General features: G+C 45.3%; 1 protein-coding gene across 1 annotated transcript in view; it reads right to left on the bottom strand.

Annotated features, from left to right (window-relative positions):
- Window positions 1-21,672, bottom strand: part of prdm6 (PR domain containing 6) — a 312,582-nt gene that overhangs the window by 157,590 nt on the left and 133,320 nt on the right. The window contains exon 3 of the mRNA XM_070883225.1: window positions 13,337-13,464. Within this exon, the coding sequence (XP_070739326.1) occupies window positions 13,337-13,464 (128 nt within the window). The remainder of the gene's footprint in view (window positions 1-13,336; window positions 13,465-21,672) is intronic.

The following is a 21,672-nucleotide window of genomic DNA, read 5'->3' on the forward strand; positions in this document are numbered from 1 at the left end:
AATCCCAAAAAGTTAGTTTGCAGGTGCAGCAGGTAATCAGGAAGGCGAATCGAATGTTGGCCTTAATTGCGAGAGGGATGGAGTACAAAAGCAGGGAGGTCCTGCTGCAACTGTACAGGGTATTGGTGAGGCCGCAGCTGGAGTACTGCGTGCAGTTTTGGTCACCTTACTTAAGGAAGGATATACTAGCTTTGGAGGGGGTACAGAGACGATTCACTAGGCTGATTCCGGAGATGAGGGGGTTACCTCATGATGATAGATTGAGTAGACTGGGTCTTTACTCGTTGGAGTTCAGAAGGATGAGGGGTGATCTTATAGAAACATTTAAAATAATGAAAGGGATAGATAAGATAGAGGCAGAGAGGTTGTTTCCACTGGTCGGGGAGACTAGAACTAGGGGGCACAGCCTCAAAATACGGGGAAGCCAATTTAAAACCGAGTTGAGAAGGAATTTCTTCTCCCAGAGGGCTGTGAATCTGTGGAATTCTCTGCCCAGGGAAGCAGTTGAGGCTAGCTCATTGAATGTATTCAAATCACAGATAGATAGATTTTTAACCAATAAGGGAATTAAGGGTTATGGGGAGCGGGCAGGTAAGTGGAGCTGAGTCCACGGCCAGATCAGCCATGATCTTGTTGAGTGGCGGAGCAGGCTCGAGGGGCTAGATGGCCTACTCCTGTTCCTAATTCTTATGTTCTTATGTTCTTATGTTCTTATGAACTCCATACTGTGAGCCAGTGACTAGGTGTAACCTGGTCAGTCTTTAATGGCTTCCGGAAGTGAAGATACAAAGGTGAAGTTCAGGTTATATACTGGGCCCAAAACGAGTGTACCTATGACCCTAGGATGTCTGACGGTAGTGCCCCCTGGTGTTGGGCAGACCTTATGTACATACATTACATCATTCCCCCCCCCCCCACCCCAGTTCTTGGCACAAGTCCATATGACAAGTTCAGAGGGTCCGGAGCCCTTCGCTCCCTGGTTGACTGTCTCAGTACAATTTCAGTGCTTTCCGAGTCTCTCACGACTTGAGGCTGGGCGTTGACCACAGTGGGTTCTTCAGATGGCTGGACGTGAGTTGGTTGGTCGTCTAAGCTCGTGATGTCTTCTTCCAACTGTTCCGGTTCGTCAGTGTGTCTTAGCTTGATTTGATCAATGTGTTTCCTGCACATCTGCCCATTCTTGAGCTTAACCTTATACACCCGGTTACCCTCCTTATCCATAACATTGCCCGGGAGTCACTTGGGCCCTTGACCATGGTTAAGTACATACACTGGATCATTTACCGATATGTCGCATGATACTGCGGCGCGGTCATGATACCACTGCTGGCATTGACATCGGGTTTCGACATGATCGTTAAGGTCAGGATGGACTAGAGAGTGCCTGGTTTTGAGGCCTCTCTTCATCAATAGTTCCACAGGCGGGACCCTGGTGAACGTGTGCAGCCTTGTCCTGTAATTGAGCAGTATGTGTGACAGGCATGTCTGCAAGGAACCGTGAGTTGCGCGTTTCAGGCTCTGCTTGATGGTTTGAACTGCCCGCTCCACTTGACCATTGGACACGGTTTGAATGGGGCTGACCTCACATGTTTTATGTCTTTGCGTTTCATGAACTCTTGAAATTCCAGACTCATGAAACATGGTCCGTTGTTGCTGTCAACGATGTCTGGCAGACTATGTGTGGCAAACATGGCTCTCAGGTTCTCAATGGTGGCAGTGGAAGTGCTGAATGACATGATCACACATTCTATCCATTTGGATTATGCATCCACCACCACAAAAAACATTTTACCGAGGAAGGGGCCCGCAAAGTCGATGTGGATTCTAGACCACGGTTTGGATGGCCATGACCACAGACTGAGCAGAGCTTCCTTTGGGGCATTGCTTAACTGCAAGCAAGTGCTGCACTAATGCATGCATGACTCTAAGTCCGAGTCAATGCCAAACCACCAAACATGGGACCTGGTGATGGCCTTCATCATGACAATACCGGGATGCTTACTTTGTAATTCCCGTACAAATCTTGCCCTCCCTTTCATGGGCGTTACAACACCATTACCCCACAATAAACAGTCAGACTGGATGGAAAGTTCATCTTTGCGACGGCTGTATGGTTTGGTTTCATTTCCTTGGGGATGGTCGACCAGCTCCCGTTAAGAACACAACTTTTTACAACCGATAGGGTCGGATCCTAGCTGGTCCAGGTCTTAACTTGTTGAGCAGTGACAGGCGACCCTTCACTCTCAAAGGCATCCATGACCATGAGTAGCTCTGCGGGCATTGGCGTTTCCACGTCCGGTGTGGGCAACGGTAACCGGCTCAATGCATCAGCGCAGTTGTCGGTGGCTGGTCTATGGCGAATGACATAATCATGGGCAGATAATGTCAGTGCCCACCTTTGGATGTGGGACGACCATTGGTATTGATACCTTTGTGTTCTGAGAACAACAATATAAGCGGCTTGTGATCGGTTTCCAGCTCGAAGCGCAAACAGGTACTAGTGCATTTTATTTACCCCATAAACACATGCTAAAGCCTTTCTCTACTATGCCATAGGCTCTTTTCTCCTTGGACAGGCCTCGAGACGCATATGCAACTGGTTGTAGTTTGTCTGACTCATTGGCTTGCTGGAGTACGCAGCCGACCCCATAGGACGACGCATCACAGGTCAAAACTAGACGCTTGCATGGGTCATACAGTACCAGTAGCTTGTGGGAACACAACAGATTTCTAGCCTTCTCAAAGGCTGTCTTGAAGTTCACCCCACACCCAGTCATCTCCTTTCCTGAGCAGCACATGCAAAGGCTCTAATACTGTGCTCAATTTGGGTAAGAAGTTACCGAAGTAGTTGAGAAGACCCAGGAACGAATGCAGCTCCGTCACATTCTGAGGCCTGTGCGCATTTTTGATGGTCTCTGTTTTCGCGTCTGTTGGCCTGATTCCATCTGCAGCAATCTTTCGTCCAAGGAATTTGACCTCTGATGCCATGAAAACGCACTTCGAATGTTTCAGCCTTAGTCCCACTTTGTCCAGATGACACAGAACCTCTTCCAGATTGTGCAGGTGCTCGGCGGTGTCACGACCTGTGACTAGGATGTCGTCTTGGAATAGCACGGTCCTGGGAACAGATTTCAAAAGGCTCTCCATGTTTCTTTGAAATATGGCTGCCGCCAAACGAATGCCAAAAGGGTACCTGTTGTAAATAAACAGTCCTTTGTGCGTGTTGATGCACGTAAGTTTCTTTGATGATTCAACCAATTCCTGTATCATATAGGGCGGTGTTAGATCCAATTAGGTAAACGATTTTCCCCCGGCTAGCATTGCAAACAAGTAAGCAGCTTTCGGTAGTGAGTACTAATCTTGTTTCGAAACTTGGTTGATTGTGATCTTGTAGTCTCCACAAATCCTGACCGTGCCATTGCTCTTTAACACCGGAACAATGGGACTGGCCCATTCATTAAATTCATTAAATGACCACCTTGCATTGTAGCCTGTCCAATTCGAGCTCGACCTTTTCTTTCATCATGTGCGGGCTTTGTGATGGATGGGCCTTGCATCTGGACCTAGGTGAATCTGCACCTTGGCTCCCTTGAAACTGCCAATTCCCAGTTCAAACAGTGAGTGAAATTTGCTCAGCACTTGAGCACACAAATCATCATCCGCTGATGACAAAGCTTTGATATCGTACCATTTACATTTTATTCTAGAACCAACTACTGCCAAATAATGATGGGCCGTTGCCTGGGATAATCCATAACAGTAGATCATGAACTGTTCTCTTGTACGACACTCTTACTGCTGCACAACCGATCACTGGTATGAGCATTTATCGGACTCAGCTTGGGTCTCTCTGCCTTGGTCTCCCACAGCTTTTCGAAAGTCCTCTGGCTCATTATCGATTGACTCACACCCGTGTCTAATTCAATGCATACAGGCACGGCATTTAATTTTACCTCAATCATTATCGGTTAGCTCTTTGTTCGGAACGCACGTACGCTATACACTTCCTCCTCGGAGCTCTCAAATGCCTTGGGCTGCATCGCCAGATCCATGCTGGATTGATCATCATCCACGTGGTATGTCGCAGCTCCCTTGCTCCGCTGCAGACACGTCCGCTGAAGATGCCCCGTCTTCGCACACCCTCTGCATACATACTGTCTGAAGATGCACTGATGGGGTCGGTGATTGCCCCCGCAACCCCAACGCGTTGAGCTCGGATTTGCGCCCGATGGCGGGCTTTGAGCGGCTCCCATTCTCGCATACGCAGTCGAGTAGGCCCTCGATGGCAAATTTCGAGCGGCTCCCAGTCTTGTAGATGAGTTGAGGAGGCCCTGCGATGTGCAGCTCTGCCGGCCGTCGATACAATTTTGTACACAGTACTTGCCGTGGAGTTCCTGTTTTGTCGCGATATCTGCTTTGTGCTTTTCCACGTGGACATGCAAGCCTGGGCGATGGTGATGACCTTGCTGAGGTCCGGCGTCTCCGCAGCCAGCAGCTTACTTAAGATCGCCTCGTGGTTGACCCCGATTACAAAAAAGTCACGCAGCATGTCTTCCAACACAAATTTGCAAGGCCCTGCAAGATGTCTCAGGTCGGCAACAAATGCCGCTACATCCTGACCTTCTGGAGGAACGTGCGTATAGAAGTGATATCTGGATATGAGGATTCTTTCCGTGGGTTTAAGGTGTTCCCGAACTAGGGCACATAGTTCTTTGTAATCCTTTTCTGTAGGAAGAGTGGGTGAGAGCAGATTCTTGATGAGTGCATAGATCGTGGGGCCACAGACGGTGAGAAGAACTGTCCTGCGCTTCTCTGCATCCTCGTCTTTGTTTTGGTCGTTTGCCACGAAATACTGGTCAAGACGATCCGTGAAATCTCCCCAATCCTCTCCCTCATTGAATCTCTCAAGAATTCCAACAGTACTCAATCGTGCTGTGCTCGCCATACTTTAGCATGGGTTCGTATTTGCCTCGTCGCCAATTGTCGTGTATGAAATGATACAATGAACTCCGTACTGTGAGCCAGTGACTAGGTGTAACCTGGTCAGTCTTTAATGGCTTCCATAAGTGAAGTTACAAAGGTGAAGTTCAAGTAATATACCAGGCCCAGCACGAGTGTACCTATGACCCTAGGACCTCCAACGGTAGTGCCCCCTGGTGGTGGGCAGACCTTGTGTACATACATTACAAAAGGGTATACACATTAAGTGGTAGGCCACTTAGAAGTGTAGATGAACAAAGGGACCTTGGAGTGCTTGTCCACAGATCCCTGAAAGTAGCAGGCCAGGTGGTTAAGGTGGTTAAGAAGGCATATAGAAAGTTTGCCTTTATTGGCCAAGGCATAGAATACAAGAGCAGAGAGGTTATGCTTAAATTATATAATACACTGGTTAGGCCACAGCTGGAATACTGCATGCAGTTCTGATCGCTGTATTATAGGAATGACATGATTGCACTGGAGAGGGTGCAGAGGAGATTTACGAGGATTCTGCTTGGAATAGAGAATCCTAACTATGAGGGCACATTGAATAGGCTGGATTTGTTCTCCTTGAAACAGAGGAAGCTGAGGGGAGACCTCATTGAGGTGCATAAAATTCTGAAGGGCCTGGATATAGTGGAGAGCAAGGGCCTATTTCCTTTTGTGGAGGGGCGAATTATGAGGGGGCATAAATTTAAGGTGGTTAATGGAGGGTTTAGAGGGGATTTGAGGGGAAGCTTCTTCATGCAGAGGGTTGTGGGGGTCTGGAACTCGCTGCCTGGAAGGATAGTAGAGGCAGAAACGCTCACCACATTTAAGGAGGGCTTGGATGTGCACTTTGAAGTGCCGTAACCTGGTAAGTGGGATTAGACTGGATAACCTCTTGTTGGCTGGCGCAGACATGGTGGTATGTGCATCATGGAATCTAATACGTCAGAGTGATCTCCTGGATTAGTTTCGATTGCCTGGATGGGTCGGAGAGGAATTTTCCCAGATTTCTTTCCCCAATGGGCCTCGGTTTTTATCTGGTTTTTCGCCTCTCCCAGAAAATCGCATGGCTCCGGGTGAGGTGGAGTTTACAATGTTGCAATACATGGGGTATTGCAGTTGTGTGGGGTGGACTGGTTGGGCCACTGTTCTTTACCTGTCCACCATTGTTCATTGTTCATAGGTTTATATGTAACCTTCAGGACTGCTGACCGAGGGCCATGTGGCTCTTTGTCGGCCAGCGTGGACACGATGGACCGAAATAGCCTCCTTCTGCACTGTAAATTTCTATGTTTCTATAGGCTAGACTTTCCCGAAAGCCCCTCACTGCCCGATTGCCGCCCAGAAACACTGCTAAGGTTCTGCAATTAACGCCAGCGAAAATTTCCATTGATAAGGTAAGAAATACTGCCCGTCAGAAAATGGATCTTGCACCAAGATTCTCGCCGATTAAAGCTGAAACTAGGGAAAACGGGCGGTTCTTATCACAATGGACGGTAAGTATTTAAAATTTAGTCCGAGGTTGCGGTTGGGCCGAGGGAGGGGGGAAAAGTCAAAAAATATTTTTTCACTTAAAAAAAATAAAAAGTTAAAAAACATTCTCAAGATAGTTTTACAGGTAATCGCCGTTTTAGAATTTTAAAAATAATAATAAAAACCTTTAACTTACCTTTCTTTGAAGGGTGCTCACCTACCGCCCGGTTTCAGGCTGCTTCTCATGGGCGGTTTCCTCGGCGATCTGTATGGGCCTGATTTGAGGCCAAACTTCGATCCTGGCGCTTTTCTCGGCGGTGCACGTGGGCGGTTTGCTCCCTGGCAGTCTTTTTGAAATGCGGGCGGTTCTAATTAAAAAGTAAGAGGGAAACTTTCGCCGGGTGGTTTCTCTTCCAAAAACAGCTGTACCACCGAGAAAACTGCTGAAAATGAAGGCGAAAGTCTTCCCCGATGTTTCTAAAGCTGCCCTAAGAAGGTGGTGGTGGTGGGCCTTCTTCTTGAATTGTTGCAGACCTTGTGGTGATGGTGATCCCGCAGTGCTATTATGTAAGTGTAGTGTATGGTGAAAGAGTCAGACTGAACACTGTGAGCTCAAAGTAAAGTGTGACCTTAGTCTTTTATTGCAGGTCTCCAGAGTGCCTCTCCAACCTTTGAAGCCTCTTACATACCTGTGCTCCCAAAGGATTATGGGATCCCTTGGGACTCCAGGGGATGAGTCCTCTGGTGGCTGTACAGAGTTAATGCAAGTATACATATATAACAACACTTTCCCCCCCACCCCCCGCCCCCCCGCCCAAAGTCAATAGTGTAACTATTTACAATGTGAGTCGATCTGGGGCCCTTCTTGCCCTGGTTGATCATCTCAGTATGAAAGCTGGTGTTGTTGAATCATTTGTTGGGCCCTCGCTGGGCTGCTGTGCAGCTGGCCTTGCTGGGCTGCCTGGTGTGTTGGGCCCTGCAGGGCTGCTGTGGATGATGGGTTCTGCTTCGTGGTCAACCGTGGTGCTGGTTGCCACTGGTGTGTGTGTTGGGGGATCAAAAAAGGTAGGGTCCAAGATGGGCTGCTCAGGATAGTCCATGAATCTGAGTTTGATTTGGTCCAAGTGTTTCCGGTGAATGAGTCCATTTGAAAGTTTGACCCGAAACACCCTGCTCCCCTCTTTGGCCACGACAGTGCCGGGAAGCCACTTGGGACCTTGTCCATAATTTAAAACAAATACAGGATCATTGATTTCAATCTCGCGTGACACATTTGCGCTATCATGGTATGCACTTTGTTGAAGCCGCCTGCTCTCTATCTGTTCATGTAGATCAGGGTGAACTAACGAGAGCCTTGTCTTAAGTGCTCTTTTCATGAGTAGTTCAGCAGGTGGGATCCCAGTGAGTGAGTGGGGTCTCGTGCGGTAACTAAGCAGGACTCGGGAGAGACGAGTCTGCAGTGAGCCTTCAGTTACCCTCTTCAAGCCTTGCTTGATGGTTTGCACTGCTCTCTCTGTCTGACCATTGGACGCTGGTTTAAACGGAGCAGATGTGACGTGTTTGACCCCGTTGCGGGTCATGAATTCTTTGGACTCAACACTGGTGAGACATGGCCTGTTGTCGCTCACCAGAACATCAGGTAAGCTGTGTGTGGTAAACATGGCCTGCAGGCTTTCAGTGGTGGCAGCGGACGTGCTAGCCGACATTATCTCACATTCAATCCACTTGGAATACGCGTCTACAACCACAAGGAACATTTTACCCAAGAACGGGCCTGCATAGTCAACGTGTACCCTAGACCACAATTTGGAGGGCCACGAACATAAACTTAGCGGTGCCTCCCTGAGTACATTGCTTAACTGCAAGCATGTATTATATCTGTGAACGCAGGACTCTAAGTCCGCATCGATACCGGGCCACCACACGTGGGATCTGGCTATCGCTTTCATCATTACGATGCCTGGGTGGGTACTGTGGAGGTCATTGATGAACGTCTCTCTGCTCATCTTGGGGACCACTACTCGATTGCCCCAAAGAAGGCAGTCTGCCTGTATAGACATTTCATCTTTGCGCCGCTGGAACAGCGTTATTTCTTCCTGCATTTCCACTGGGACACTGGACCAGCTCCCGTGAAGCACACAGCTTTTGACTAGAGATAATAAGGGGTCCTGGCTTGTCCAGGTTTTGATCTGCTGGGCAGTGACGGGTGATTGCTCACTCTCAAATGCTTCCATAACCATGGCTAGATCTGCGGGCTGCGCCATTTCCACCCCCGTGGTGGGTAATGGCAGCCTGCTGAGAGCATCGGCGCAGTTTTCTGTGCCTGAACTGTGGCGGATTGTGTAGTTGTATGCGGACAATGTGAGCGCCCTTCTCTGGATGCAGGCCGATGCGTTGGTATTTATCCCTTTACTCTCGGAAAACAGGAATATAAATGGCTTATGGTCAGTTTCCAATTCGAATTTTAGCCCAAACAAGTATTGATGCATTTTCTTTACACCATAGACACACGCTATCGCTTCTTTTTCAATCATGCTGTCGGCTCTCTCAGTCTTGGACAGATTCCTGGATGCATAAGCAACCGGTTGCAGTTTCCCGAAATCATTAGCTTGTTGCAATACACACCCAACGCCATATGACGACGCATCACATGCTCGTACCAAACGCTTACATGGATCATACAACACAAGCAATTTGTTTGAACATAACAATTTTCTCGCTTTTAGAAAGGCATTTTCTTGGCTTTTGCCCAAACTCATTCGCCCCCTTTTCGTAGTAAGACATGTAGTGGTTCTAGCAGTGTGCTGAGACCCGGTAAGAAGTTACCAAAGTAGTTCAAGAGTCCCAGAAATGACCGCAGCTCCGTTATGTTCTGTGGCCTCGGTGCGTTCTCGATTTCCTCCGTCTTCGCGTTGGTAGGCCTGAGGTTGTCCGCCGTAATCCCCCTTCCCAGGAACTCCACTTCAGGCACCAGAAAAATGCACTTCGAGCATTTTAACCTGAGCCCCACGCGGTTGATTCAACTAAGAACCTCCTCCAGGTTCTGCAGGTGCTCGACTGTGTTCCGGCCTGTGACCAAGATATCATCCTGGAAGACCACGGTGTGCGGGACCGACTGTAGTAAACTTTCCATGTTTCTCTGGAATATCGCCGCCGCTGATCGGATTCCAAACGGGCATCTGTTATAAACAAAAAGATCTTTGTGCGTGCATGGCCTTCGATGATTCCTCCAGTTCCTGAGTCATGTAGGCTGAAGTCAGATCCAGCTTCATGAACGTCTTTCCTCCCGCCAGCGTTGCAAAAGGCTTTTGGTAGTGGGTATTGGTCCTGCAGGAAGAAACGATTGATAGTTACTTTGTAATCGCCACAGATTCTGACGGTGCCGTCTCCCTTGAGGACTGGGACAATAGGAGTGGTCCACTCACTCTACTCGATCGGTGAAATGATGCCCTCTCGTTGCAGCCGGTCTAACTCGATCTCTACCCTTTCTCTCATCATGTACGGTACTGCTCTCACCTTGTGATGGATGGGTTGCGCCCCGGAGTTAGGTGGATCTGCACTTTTGCTCCTTGGAATTTCCCGATGCCTGGTTCGAACAGCGAAGGAAATTTGTTTAAGACCTGGGCACACGAAGTGTCGTCAGCAGGCGATAGCACTCAGAAGTCGTCCCAGTTCCAGCGTATCTTTCCCAGCCAGCTCCTGCCGAGCAGCATGGGACCATCCCCCGGTACCACCCAGAGTGGTAACTTGTGCAATGCTCCATCGTAGGAGACCTTTACGGTAGCACTGCCGATTACAGGAATCAGTTCTTTAGTGTAAGTTCTTAGTCTCGTGCGAACTGGAGTTAAGACTGGCCTTGAAGCCTTGTTATACCACAACCTTTCGAAAGTCTTTTTGCCCATGATGGACTGGCTCATGCCCGTGTCCAACTCCATTGACACCGGGAGTCCATTTAGTTCAACATTCAGCATTATCGGGAGACAATTCATGGTGAATGTGTGCACCCCATGTACCTCTGCCTCCTCTATTTGAGGCTCTGGTTCATAGTAATCTTCCATGGATCTGTCCTCCTCTGCAACGTGGTGGTTTGCAGGTTTAACAGGTTTAGCAGCTTGCCTGCATACTCGTGGGAGGTGTCCCATTGTTCCACAGCCCTTGCAAACGTATCCTTTAAATCGGCATGAATGGAAACAATGATCACCCCTGTAGCGCCAGCAAGGTGTTAATGACCTTGCATTCATCACCCTTGATGATGGACTCTGAGACATCTGCGGACGTGTAGCTGCAGGTATGTGTGACCTGCCCTGTATGTTGCGATTCGAAAACAACATCACTTTGTTCACAGTACTTGTAGCAGCACTTGCGTGCTGAGAGATTTGCTTAGTATTGTCACTGGTGGCAATTAATGCCTGGGCTATCGCTATGACCTTACTCAAGGTTGGGGTCTCTACAGTCAAACGCTTGCGAAGTATGGTTTCGTGGCCAATGTCAAGTACAAAAAAGTCTCTGAGCATGTGCTCCAAATGTCCTTCAAATTCGCAATGTCCTGCAAGGTGTCTCAGCTCGGTGACATAACTCGCCATTTCCTGGCCTTCAGACCTTTTGTAGGTGTAGAACCGATACCTCGCCATCAGAACGTTTTCCTTCGGGTTCAAATGCTCTTGGACCAGTGTGCACAAATCGTCATACGATTTCTCCGTGGGTTTCGCTGGAGTGAGCAGATTCTTCATAAGGCCATACGTTGGTGCCCCACCAACGGTAAGGAGGATCGCTCTGCGTTTGGCAGCGCTCTCTTCCCCATCTAGCTCGTTGGCCACGAAGTATTGATCGAGTCGGTCCACAAAAGTTTCCCAATTATCTCCCTCCGAAAAGTTCTCCAGGATTCCCACTGTTCTCTGCATCTTTGGGTTCGCTATCTGTGTCTCGTCGCCAGTTGTTGTGTATGGAGAAAGAGTCAGACAGTACACTGTGAGCTCAAAGTAAAGTGTGACCTTAGTCTTTTATTGCAGGTCTCCAGAGTGCCTCTCCAACTTTTGAAGCCTCTTTACATACCTGTGCTCCCAAGGGATTATGGGATCTCTTGGGACTCCAGGGGATGAGCCCGCTGGTGGCTGTACAGAGTAAATGCAAGTATACATATATAACAGTAAGAGATTCAAGGATATTGATCCAGCAACAATGAAGAAACAGTCATCATGCCCAAGTCAGAATAGCTGGTGACTTCGAGGAGAACACGGAGGTGATGGTGTTTCCAAGACATCGCTGCTCTTGTCCTACTCAGTGGTAAGAAAGTACTATTGAAGTAACCTTGGTGAGTGGCTGCAATGTATCCTGTAGATCGTAAATACTGTAGCGAAGTGGAGGGAGTGGATAATGAGTACAGTGACAGAGGTACCGCTTAAGAAAACTGTTCTGTTCTGGATGATAGTGAGTATTTTGAGTGCTGTTGCAGCTGCACCCATTCAGGTAAGTGTTGAGTATCCAGTCATACACTTGACTTCGGAAGACCGAAGCCATTGTCTTTGGTCCCTGCCACAAACTCCATTCCCTAGCCATTGACTCCATCCCTCTCCCCAACTTCTGTCTGAGGCGGAACCACATTGTTCGCAACCTTGGTGTCATATTTGACCCTGAAATGAGCTTTCAAACACATATCCACAGCATAACTACCGTCTATTTCCACCTCCGTAACATCACGCGTCTCCGCCCTTGCCTCAGCTCATTCGCTGCTGATACCCTCAATCATGCCTTTGATACCTCTAGACTTAACTATTCTAATGCACTCCTGGCTGGCCTCCCACATTCTACCCTACGTAAACTTGAGGTGATTCAAAACTCGATTGCCAATGTCCTAACTCGCACCAAGTCCCGCTCACCCATCACCCCTGTGCTCGCTGACCTACATTGGCTCCCGGTTAAGCAATGCCTCGATTTCAAAATTCTCATCCTTGTTTTCAAAACCCTCCATGGCCTCGCCCGCCCCTCCCTATCTCTGTAATCTCATCCAGCCCCACAACCCCCTTTAAGTCTGCCCTTTTGAGCATCCCTGATTACAATCGCTCGACCATTGGTGACTGTGCCTTCTGTTGCCCAGGCCCTAAGCTCTGGAATTCCCTGCTTAAACCTCACCGCCTCTTCACCTCTCTTTCCTTCTTTAAGATGCTCCTTAAAACTTACTTCTTTGACCAAGCTTTTGGTCACCTACCCTAATTTCTCCTTATGTTTCTATGTTTCTATGTGGCTCGGTGTCAACTTTTTTGTCTCATAATATTCTTGTGAAGCGCCTTGGGACGTTTTACTACGTTAAAGGCACTGTATAAATAAAATATGTTGTTGTTGTTGTTGATTATAGATGGTGGAGTGGCTTTTAAGGGTTAAGAGGTGATCCATTCATCACAGAATACCCAGCCTCTGCCCTGTTCTTGAGCCATGGTGTTGATATGGCTGATCCAGTTAAGCTTCTCGTCAATGGTGATTGCCAAGATATTACTGGTGGGTGACCTTGGGGATGGCAGTGCCATTAAAGAGTCAGGAGGAGAAGGCTGGGATTTCACTTGTTTGAGATAGTCATTATCTGGCACTTATACAACGTGAATGTTATTTGCAGTTTGTCAGCCCAAGCCTGGTCCCATGGGCTGCTTCATTATTGGTGGCGTTGTGAATGGAACTGAGCAATCTTAATCCTAACCTTCGATGGAGGGAAGATCATTGATGAAGCAATGGATGTTAATAAAGCTAACTGAGGTTAATAGAAACTAGGTACAGGAGTAGGCCATTCGGCCCTTCTAGCCTGCACCGCCAATATACATAGTTGCCTGATTTTATTTTACTTCTGCAGTCAAACTAAAAGTTGGACTAAGTATCACATTGATAGGTCAAAAATGTAAATATCTCCTACCTGTACTGGACAACTGTCATGTTCTGCTCCCCACAATGCCTTGCACATCGGATATACCTCATCCAGTTTGACTTGCTGGGGTCGCTGCCATCAATGAAGTGTTGTAGGGATCCTTCCTGATCATATATCTGAGAAAGAAGTCAAAAGGTCAAACAGTTGATTGAATTAACAGTGATCACTCTCTTGCTGCCTTGGTTGTATCACTGCTGGATGTCAGACCTAGAAATTTATGGCCATGCGATTTGTCACTGACTTGTGACAATTTCAGGAATCTCACAAACAATTAAAAAAGACTAATGATACTAAAATGTGGAACAACATACGTGTAAATTTTAACCTGCCCTTTATATCAGATTTCATTATTCTATTGATAGTCAACATGCTGAAATAACTATATTGAATTTCAAACAAAAAAGGCAACATTTTGCGGCATATTTTCTTTTAGATGTTAAAGGTTTAACAAAAAATTGGATGCAAGACCAGTCGAAAATAATTTGATTTTTGTTCCATTTGAACTGCTACAGTAACTGATACTTGTTTTCATGTTAAAGTGATTTAATATAAATTAGCAAAAAACTGCTTTGTTTCAAGCTAAACATGAGAAACCCTAGCAGAATTTAGCAATTTTTTACTATAGGTGACAACTGTGAATTGTCTAAAGGAAGGGCAAGATTTTGAATGAACAGCAATGTAAGCACTTATTGGCCCGGAATTTTTGATCCCCGAATTAAGCTTCGCACAAAGATCGCACAAAGATGCCAAGAATTTCGGGTTTACCAACATTCAATTCAAATCAACAGAGTTTATTGGTGATCCCCTTATTCAAACTGTTGTGACATCAACAAGCTGTCGAAGCAGCCAATCAAAAGGCAGAATTCTCACAGACAGCAAACAAGGAAGTAAGTTCTTAAAATTCGAACTTTTTAAAAATGTTAGAGAGAGCAAAACAAAGATTGAGGTTCTCACGTGGGGAAAAGGCAAACCTGAAATAAAGTTGAACAAACTTGAACATTTTTTTTTAGAAGTTTCTTAAAAATTTTCATTTTTATTAAAAAATGGATAAATTTCACACTGCACAAAATTAAAATTAGTTTTTCATGCCCATAACATTTGTTTAGAAGTCAGTATGCTGTTAAAACCCATTACACCTAATCCCTTTGGTCTAACTTTTAGTTTGTATTTAACAGCAGTATCACTACGGAAAAGCCAAAGCTTTTGTCAATTTCCCTGATTTGATTGATTACATAGATTGCCAGTTCCGTGTGGGGGCAGAGGTGGGGCCCAGCGCAGCCTGTGTCAGAGCAGTGAATGACAGACTGCAATTTCAGGATTTCCACATGCGCCTGCGCATGCTCCAAATCCCAAATTTGCGGTCAGTTTCAAAGGCGGAATGATGATGAACTCTACCATTCGGACCGCAAATTCCAGGCCAATGTTTGAAAATAGTCTAAATGTAGAGGTGAGTAATAACAATACAGTGGTATAGATGATTCAGATGTGTTTTACAGCAATGTAATTTATTACCAAAATAATTTAATGCAAATATTTTATTGAGCATCCATGCAGTTTTTATGTACCTAGCACATTGTCAAATATAGTTGGGTTGAAGAAACAGTATAAAATAATCACTTACAGCAATGTGTCACATTAACCACAAAATACAGTGAAATGATTTAGCAATGGATTGATTACACAAAATTTAATAGAAACTTTGAAAATTTGAAAGCCATTCTTTATTATCAATAAACAAGATATTTTAAATAGTGAGAAATATGTTGAAGTATATCATACACCAACCTTATAGGCATTCAGGAATTTCCATTCTTTTGTTATCTTTATGGAATGAAACAAACATTTGAGGATTGAATTTCCTCTTGTAGAGTACTAGTTGGAGTATTTGCGTAAAATTCCTTTGTGTACCATTTTAATGCTGTCGATTAGCCATTTAAAACAATCAATTACTAGTTAATTGGAAATTAAGCCCCTTGGTAATGTGCTACAAGTCCTCTCGAAGGATTTGAGGGAGTCATGCCTGCATCAGCTTTGAACACATTTTTAAATCACTTTGTAATTAAAAAAAAAATTTGGCTCCCTGCCATGTCTTGAGTTGTCTGAATTTAAAGTGAAAATCTCTGATTTTAAAATAACATTGGAGCTACCTGCAGTACGGTTGCTCAATGGAATGACAGCAAGATCACTATGCATGAGGAGGATCACCTGTCCCACATGGATCATCTATCCTGAAGCACTCAGTACAGAATCTAATAGTTTTTTTCTAATTCATCCAGGGTTTTTTGTCTCCACCATTCGATTGGAATGTCGAATGCAAGTGTTGATCAATCACTGAATGAAGAACATCCTGATATCAGTCCTAAAGCTACCTTTTACTAGATTAAAACTGTGTCGCCCTTGTCCTACTAGCACAATTTAACTTCATGTAATATTTTGGATTAACCTTTTCCATATCATTTACCATCATAATGTGATCTTCCTTTGTTGTCCAGCTCTTTTACTAGAGCAACAATCTCCACAGTCTCACTGAGTCTCTCTTTTCTTCAGCAGACTGCAGAAAGAGAGAGCTGGAGGGAGGTTGTTGCTTCATTGATCTGTATACTGCACAAGGAAATTCTCTTGGAGGACACAATCACTCAGCTACAAATGGCTCAATGAATTATAGCAGCAAAAATTATGATTCATTACAAACAATAAATGGCATCACCCACATCGCAGTGAAATCTTTCACGGAGTATTCCTTTTAAAAAACACAGGGGCCGAAATTGCCCCTTTCTATAAGAGCCGCAAAGAGGCGACCACGGGTCGGTAAGGACTCACCACTCAGTCGGCGCGGAGGGGCTGCCATTTAAAAAATTGCCCTCCTTTATTTTTGGAGCGGTGTACGGGACTGCCCCGGCTGTCTTCCCGCCCCGTTGAGCACGCGCCAACTCCTTACCATCTGGCGGCGACCCCTTTCCACCCCCGACAGCTTTCCCCTGCGGGAAGTTTCATGGCTGCGTGGCGCGTCCGCCTTTAAAGAGGAAGAGGCACTGCCGCGGCCGCCATTTTATTTTAATGGTCAGCTGCTGGCCGAAAGCCTCTCTGGTAGCCCCATGTTTGCCACTAAAGTGGCTGCAGAGTTCGCAATGGCCCTCCTCTTTAACTGAAGGGGAGGGACGTTGTGGCGCGGCAGAGTGATACAGCATGTCCGTGTCGCAGTGATGTCATCAGCGTGCCGCTGATGGCTCGGAGTGATGGCCATTCCGACCCATTCGTTCTTCCGCCCCACTGAAGACCTTACATCTGCCCCGCTGCAAAAAAAATAAAGTCCTGAATTTCGCCGGATTATCCGCCCCATGCATTGAAGCGGACAGAACACTTACAAAACAGTAAGTGCACCCCGTTTGGGGTGGAGGGCAATTTCGACCCCTCGGAATCTGCAATGTGAAAACGCTTGCACTCTCAGTTGATAGAAAAGCTGCTCCTCGGGCAGGATGATGCACTCCAGTTATCAGTCTCATCCACAGACTATCACGTGCATGCCTTTCTCCCGTAAACCTATTTATTTTATTAGGATTTTCAAGCCTGAATTGAAAAGAATCCAAAGTGAACTGCAGCTGAAATGAAAGTGAAATTCACAGCTGAATGACCAAGATTGCATGGCTCCAATAAAAGACTCCAGCAACAAACATCACATCATGAAAGGTGGCTTGCTGACATCCATTAGGCTTTTGTTATGGGGTGCCACCAAGACTAATACGACCCATGGTTTACGGTAAATCATGGACTTCAGTTTGAGTTATGCTTCAAGATTATGAACAAAATGTAGACTTACAAAACACTACACAATCAAAGGGGTTTGGATGACATTATAACCTTTATGAAAGGGAAATCATGCTTGACGAATCTTCTGGAATTTTTTGAGGATGTAACTAGCAGAGTGGACAAGGGAGAACCAGTGGATGTGGTGTATTTGGACTTTCAGAAGGCTTTTGACAAGGTCCCGCACAAGAGATTGGTGTGCAAAATCAAAGCACATGGTACTGGGGGTAATATACTGACGTGGATAAGGAACAGGTTGGCAGACAGGAAGCAGAGAGTCGGGATAAATGGGTCCTTTTCGGAATGGGAGGCAGTGACTAGTGGAGTGCCGCAGGGTTCAGTGCTGGGCCCTCAGCTCTTTACAATATACATTAACGATTTGGATGAAGGGATAGAGTGTAATATCTCCAAGTTTGCAGATGACACTAAACTGGGTGGAGATGTGAGCTGTGAGGAGGACACTAAGAGGCTGCAGGGTGACTTGAACAGGTTAGGTGAGTGGGCAAATGCATGGCAGATGCAGTATAATGTGGATAAATGTGAGGTTATCCATTTTGGGGGCAAAAACACGAAGGCAGAATATTATCTGAATGGCGGCAGACTAGGAAAAGGGGAGGTGCAATGAGACCTGGGTGTCATGGTTCATCAATCACTGAAAGTGGGCACGCAGGTACAGCAGGCGGTAAAGAAGGTAAATGGTATGTTGGCCTTCATAGCCAGGGAATTTGAATATAGAAGCAGGGAGGTCTTACTGCAGTTGTACAGGGCCTTGGTGAGGCCTCACCTGGAATATTGTGTTCAGTTTTGGTCTCCTAATCTGAGAAAGGACGTTCTTGCTATTGAGGGAGTGCAGCGAAGGTTCACCAGACTGATTCCAGGGATGGCTGGACTGTCATATGAGGAGAGACTGGATCAACTGGGCCTTTATTCACTGGAGTTTAGAAGGATGAGAGGGGATCCCATAGAAACATATAAGATTCTGACGGGACTGGACAGCTTAGATGCGGGAAGAATGTTCTCGATGTTGGAGAACCAGGGGACATAGTCTTAGGATAAGGTGTAGGTCATTTAGGACTGAGATGAGGAGAAACTTCTTCACTCAGAGAATTGTTAACCTGTGGAATTCCCTGCCGCAGAGAGTTGTTGATGCCAGTTCACTATTCAAGAGGGAGTTAGATATGGCTCTTACGGTTAAGGGGATCAAGGGATATGGAGAGAAAGCAGGAAAGGGGTACTGAGGTAAATGATCAGTCATGATCTTATTGAATGGCGGTGCAGGCTCGAAGGGCCGAATGGCCTACTCCTGCACCTATTTTCTATGTTTCTATGTTTATAACCTACATAGTACATAACATAACACATTTCTTGCCCTCTATTATAGTCTTCCCTTCTTTATGTTATTGGGTTGTCCCATTCAAAATTTCGACTGGATTTTGTATTTTATGCTACTGCCACTGATTTCTCCTTTAACAAAAATACCTGCTATGGTTTATCCTGCATTCAATAACAAGGAACTGACTGTTTAACTAAAAGAATAATATGGAGCCCCAATCCAATATGCCATCAACCTGTTAACTTAACAAAAATGCATTTACCTTTCAAAAATATTAGAAATATCAAGCGTATTTAATAAAGTGCATTTCTCAGAAATCATCTGGACTGTTAGTCATCATCTTGTAATAATAATCTTGAAGAATATTTCAACAGTATTCACATATACCGATATTGTCATACTCACTGAAGTTAATCAATTAAATCAGAAAAATTTAAGGAATTCCTATGAGCTAAATTGACATCAGAAATAATTTAGAAGTTTTGCAAATTAGTGATATAAATTTAAAAAGATCAACTATTTACAATCTATATTAACGACTTGGAAAAAGGACTGAGTATAACGTAGTCAAGTTTGCTGACGATACAAAGATGGGAGGAAAAGCAGTGTGTGAGGACACAAAAAATCTGCAAAAGGACATAGACAGGCTAAGTGAGTGGGCAAAAATTTGGCAGATGGAGTATAATGTTGGAAAGTGTGAGGTCATGCACTTTGTCAGAAAAAAATCAAAGAGCAAGTTATTATTTAAATGGAGCAAAATTGCAAAGTACTGCAGTACAGCGGGACCTGGGGATACTTGTGCATGAAACACAAAACGTTAGTATGCAGGTACAGCAAGTGATCAAGAAGGCCAATGGAATCTTGGCCTTTACTGCAAAGGGGATGGAGTATAAAAGCAGGGAAGTCTTGCTACAGTTATACAGGGTATTGGAGACACCACACCTGGAATACTGCATACAGTTTTGGTTTCCATATTTATGAAAGGATATACTTGCTTTGGAGGCAGTTCAGAGACGGTTCACTAGGTTGATTCCAGAGATGAGGGGGTTGACTTATGAGGAAAGGTTGAGTAGGTTGGGCCTCTACTCATTGGAATTCAAAAGAATGAGAGGTGATCTTATCGAAAAGTATAAGATTATGAGAGGGCTTGACAAGGTGGATGCAGAGAGGATGTTTCCACTGATGGGGGAGACTAGAACTAGAGGGCATGATCTTAGAATAAGGGGCCACCCATTTAAAACTGAGGAGGAGGAATTTCTTCTCTCAGCGGGTGCTAAATCTGTGGAACTTGCTGCCTCAGAGAGCTGTGGAAGCCGGAACATTGAATAACTTTAAGACAGAAATAGACAGTTTCTTAACATATAAGGGATTAAGGGGTTATGGGGAGCGGGCAGGGAAGTGGACCTGAGTCCATGATCGGATCAGCCATGATCATATTCAATGGCGGAGCAGGCTCAAGGGGCCGTATGGCCTACTCCTGCTCCTATTTCTTATGTTCGTATGTTCTTATGTAGTGTTTATTTATAAAAACAGGAAGTGAAGGCTAATCAATGTTTCCCTTGTCTCTTATTTGGTTGCTATCTTTTCTGTCCCAATTCCTGTCACATGCATATGCATAGTCTCTCCTTTATAGAATATTTTTCAACAAAAATCAACAATGTATGAGGCACAATTCCAGTTTTAACATATCACTTTATGCCTAATAAAGGGATCTCTGTGACCGAGCTGATTTATAGAAAAACTCTGACTCTTCATCCTTGAAAGCAGATGAATGAGGGGTGACCTTACAGAAGTCTAAGATACTAAATAGAATAGAAGAGATTAATCCTGAGCACTAGTTCAAGTTAAACCACACCAGTAGGATAGAAGCACAAACTGTCAAAAAGCCATTTCAGAACTGATGTGAGGAAGTATTTCTTTATGCCAAGAGTGGTTAATATCGGGTACGGTAGCATAGTGGTTATCTTACTAGATTAGTAATCCAGAGGGATGGTCTAATTATCCAGAGATGTGAGTTCAAATCCCATCACAGCAGCTGGGGAATTTAAATTCAATTAATTAAATCAATCTGGAATAAACAAAAGCTAGTATCAGTAATGGTAAAAGAAAGAACAACAAGACAGATTTGCATTTATATAGTACCTTTCATGACAACCGGATGTCTCAAAGCGCTTTACAGCCAATTAAGTATTTTTGGAGTGTAGTCACTGTTGCAATGTGGGAAATCTTTTGAATTCTCTACCCCAGAGGGCTGTGGGGGCTCAGTTTTTGAGTTTATTCAAGACAGAGATTGATAGATTTTTGCATATTAAGGGATATGGGGATAGTGCAGAAAAGTGGAATTGAGGTAGAATATCAGCCATGATCTTTTTGAATGGCGGAGCAGGCTCAAGGGGCCAAATGGCCTACTCCTGCTCGCCAAATGGCCTACTCCTGCTCCTAGTTCTTATGTTCTCCTAATTCTTATGTTTGGGGAATAGGTGTTCCAGTTACGAGAATAAAAAATGATGCCAAAGTATCAAATGACTAATGTCAGAAATTTTGGACATCTCTAATGATCCAGTTAAACTATGGATCATCGCTAATGATCTAGTCAAACAAATGAGGTGCCAACCTGGGGAAACTGCAACACAGAACTACATGCATGCTAAAAAGCAGAAGCAGCATGCTATAGACAAGGCTAAGCGATCCCACAACCAACGGATCCGATTAAAGCTCTGTAGTCCTGCCGCAACCAGTCATGAATGGTGGTGGACCATTAAACAATTAATGGGAGGAGGAGGCTCCATGAATATCCCCATCCTCAATGATGGCGGAGTTCAGCACCAGAGTGCAAAAGAAAAGGCTGAAGTGTTTACAACCATCTTCAGCCAGAAGTGCCGAGTGGATGATCCTGAAGTCCCCACCATCACAGAAGCCAATCTTCAGCCAATTCGATTCACTCCACGTGATATCAAGAAATAGCTGAACACACTGGATACAGCAAAGGCTAAGTGCCCCGACTGTTGTGCTGAAGACTTGTGCTCCAGAACTAGCCACATCTCTAGTCAAGCTGTTCCAGTACAGCTACAATACTAGCATCTATCCGATAATGTGGAAAACTGCCCAGGTATGTCTTGTCTACAAAAAGCAGGACAAATCCAATCCAGCCATTTACCACCCCATCAGTCTACTCTCAATCATCAGC

Source organism: Pristiophorus japonicus, chromosome 1 (genome assembly GCF_044704955.1).
Source record: "Pristiophorus japonicus isolate sPriJap1 chromosome 1, sPriJap1.hap1, whole genome shotgun sequence".
NCBI lineage: Eukaryota > Metazoa > Chordata > Chondrichthyes > Pristiophoridae > Pristiophorus > Pristiophorus japonicus.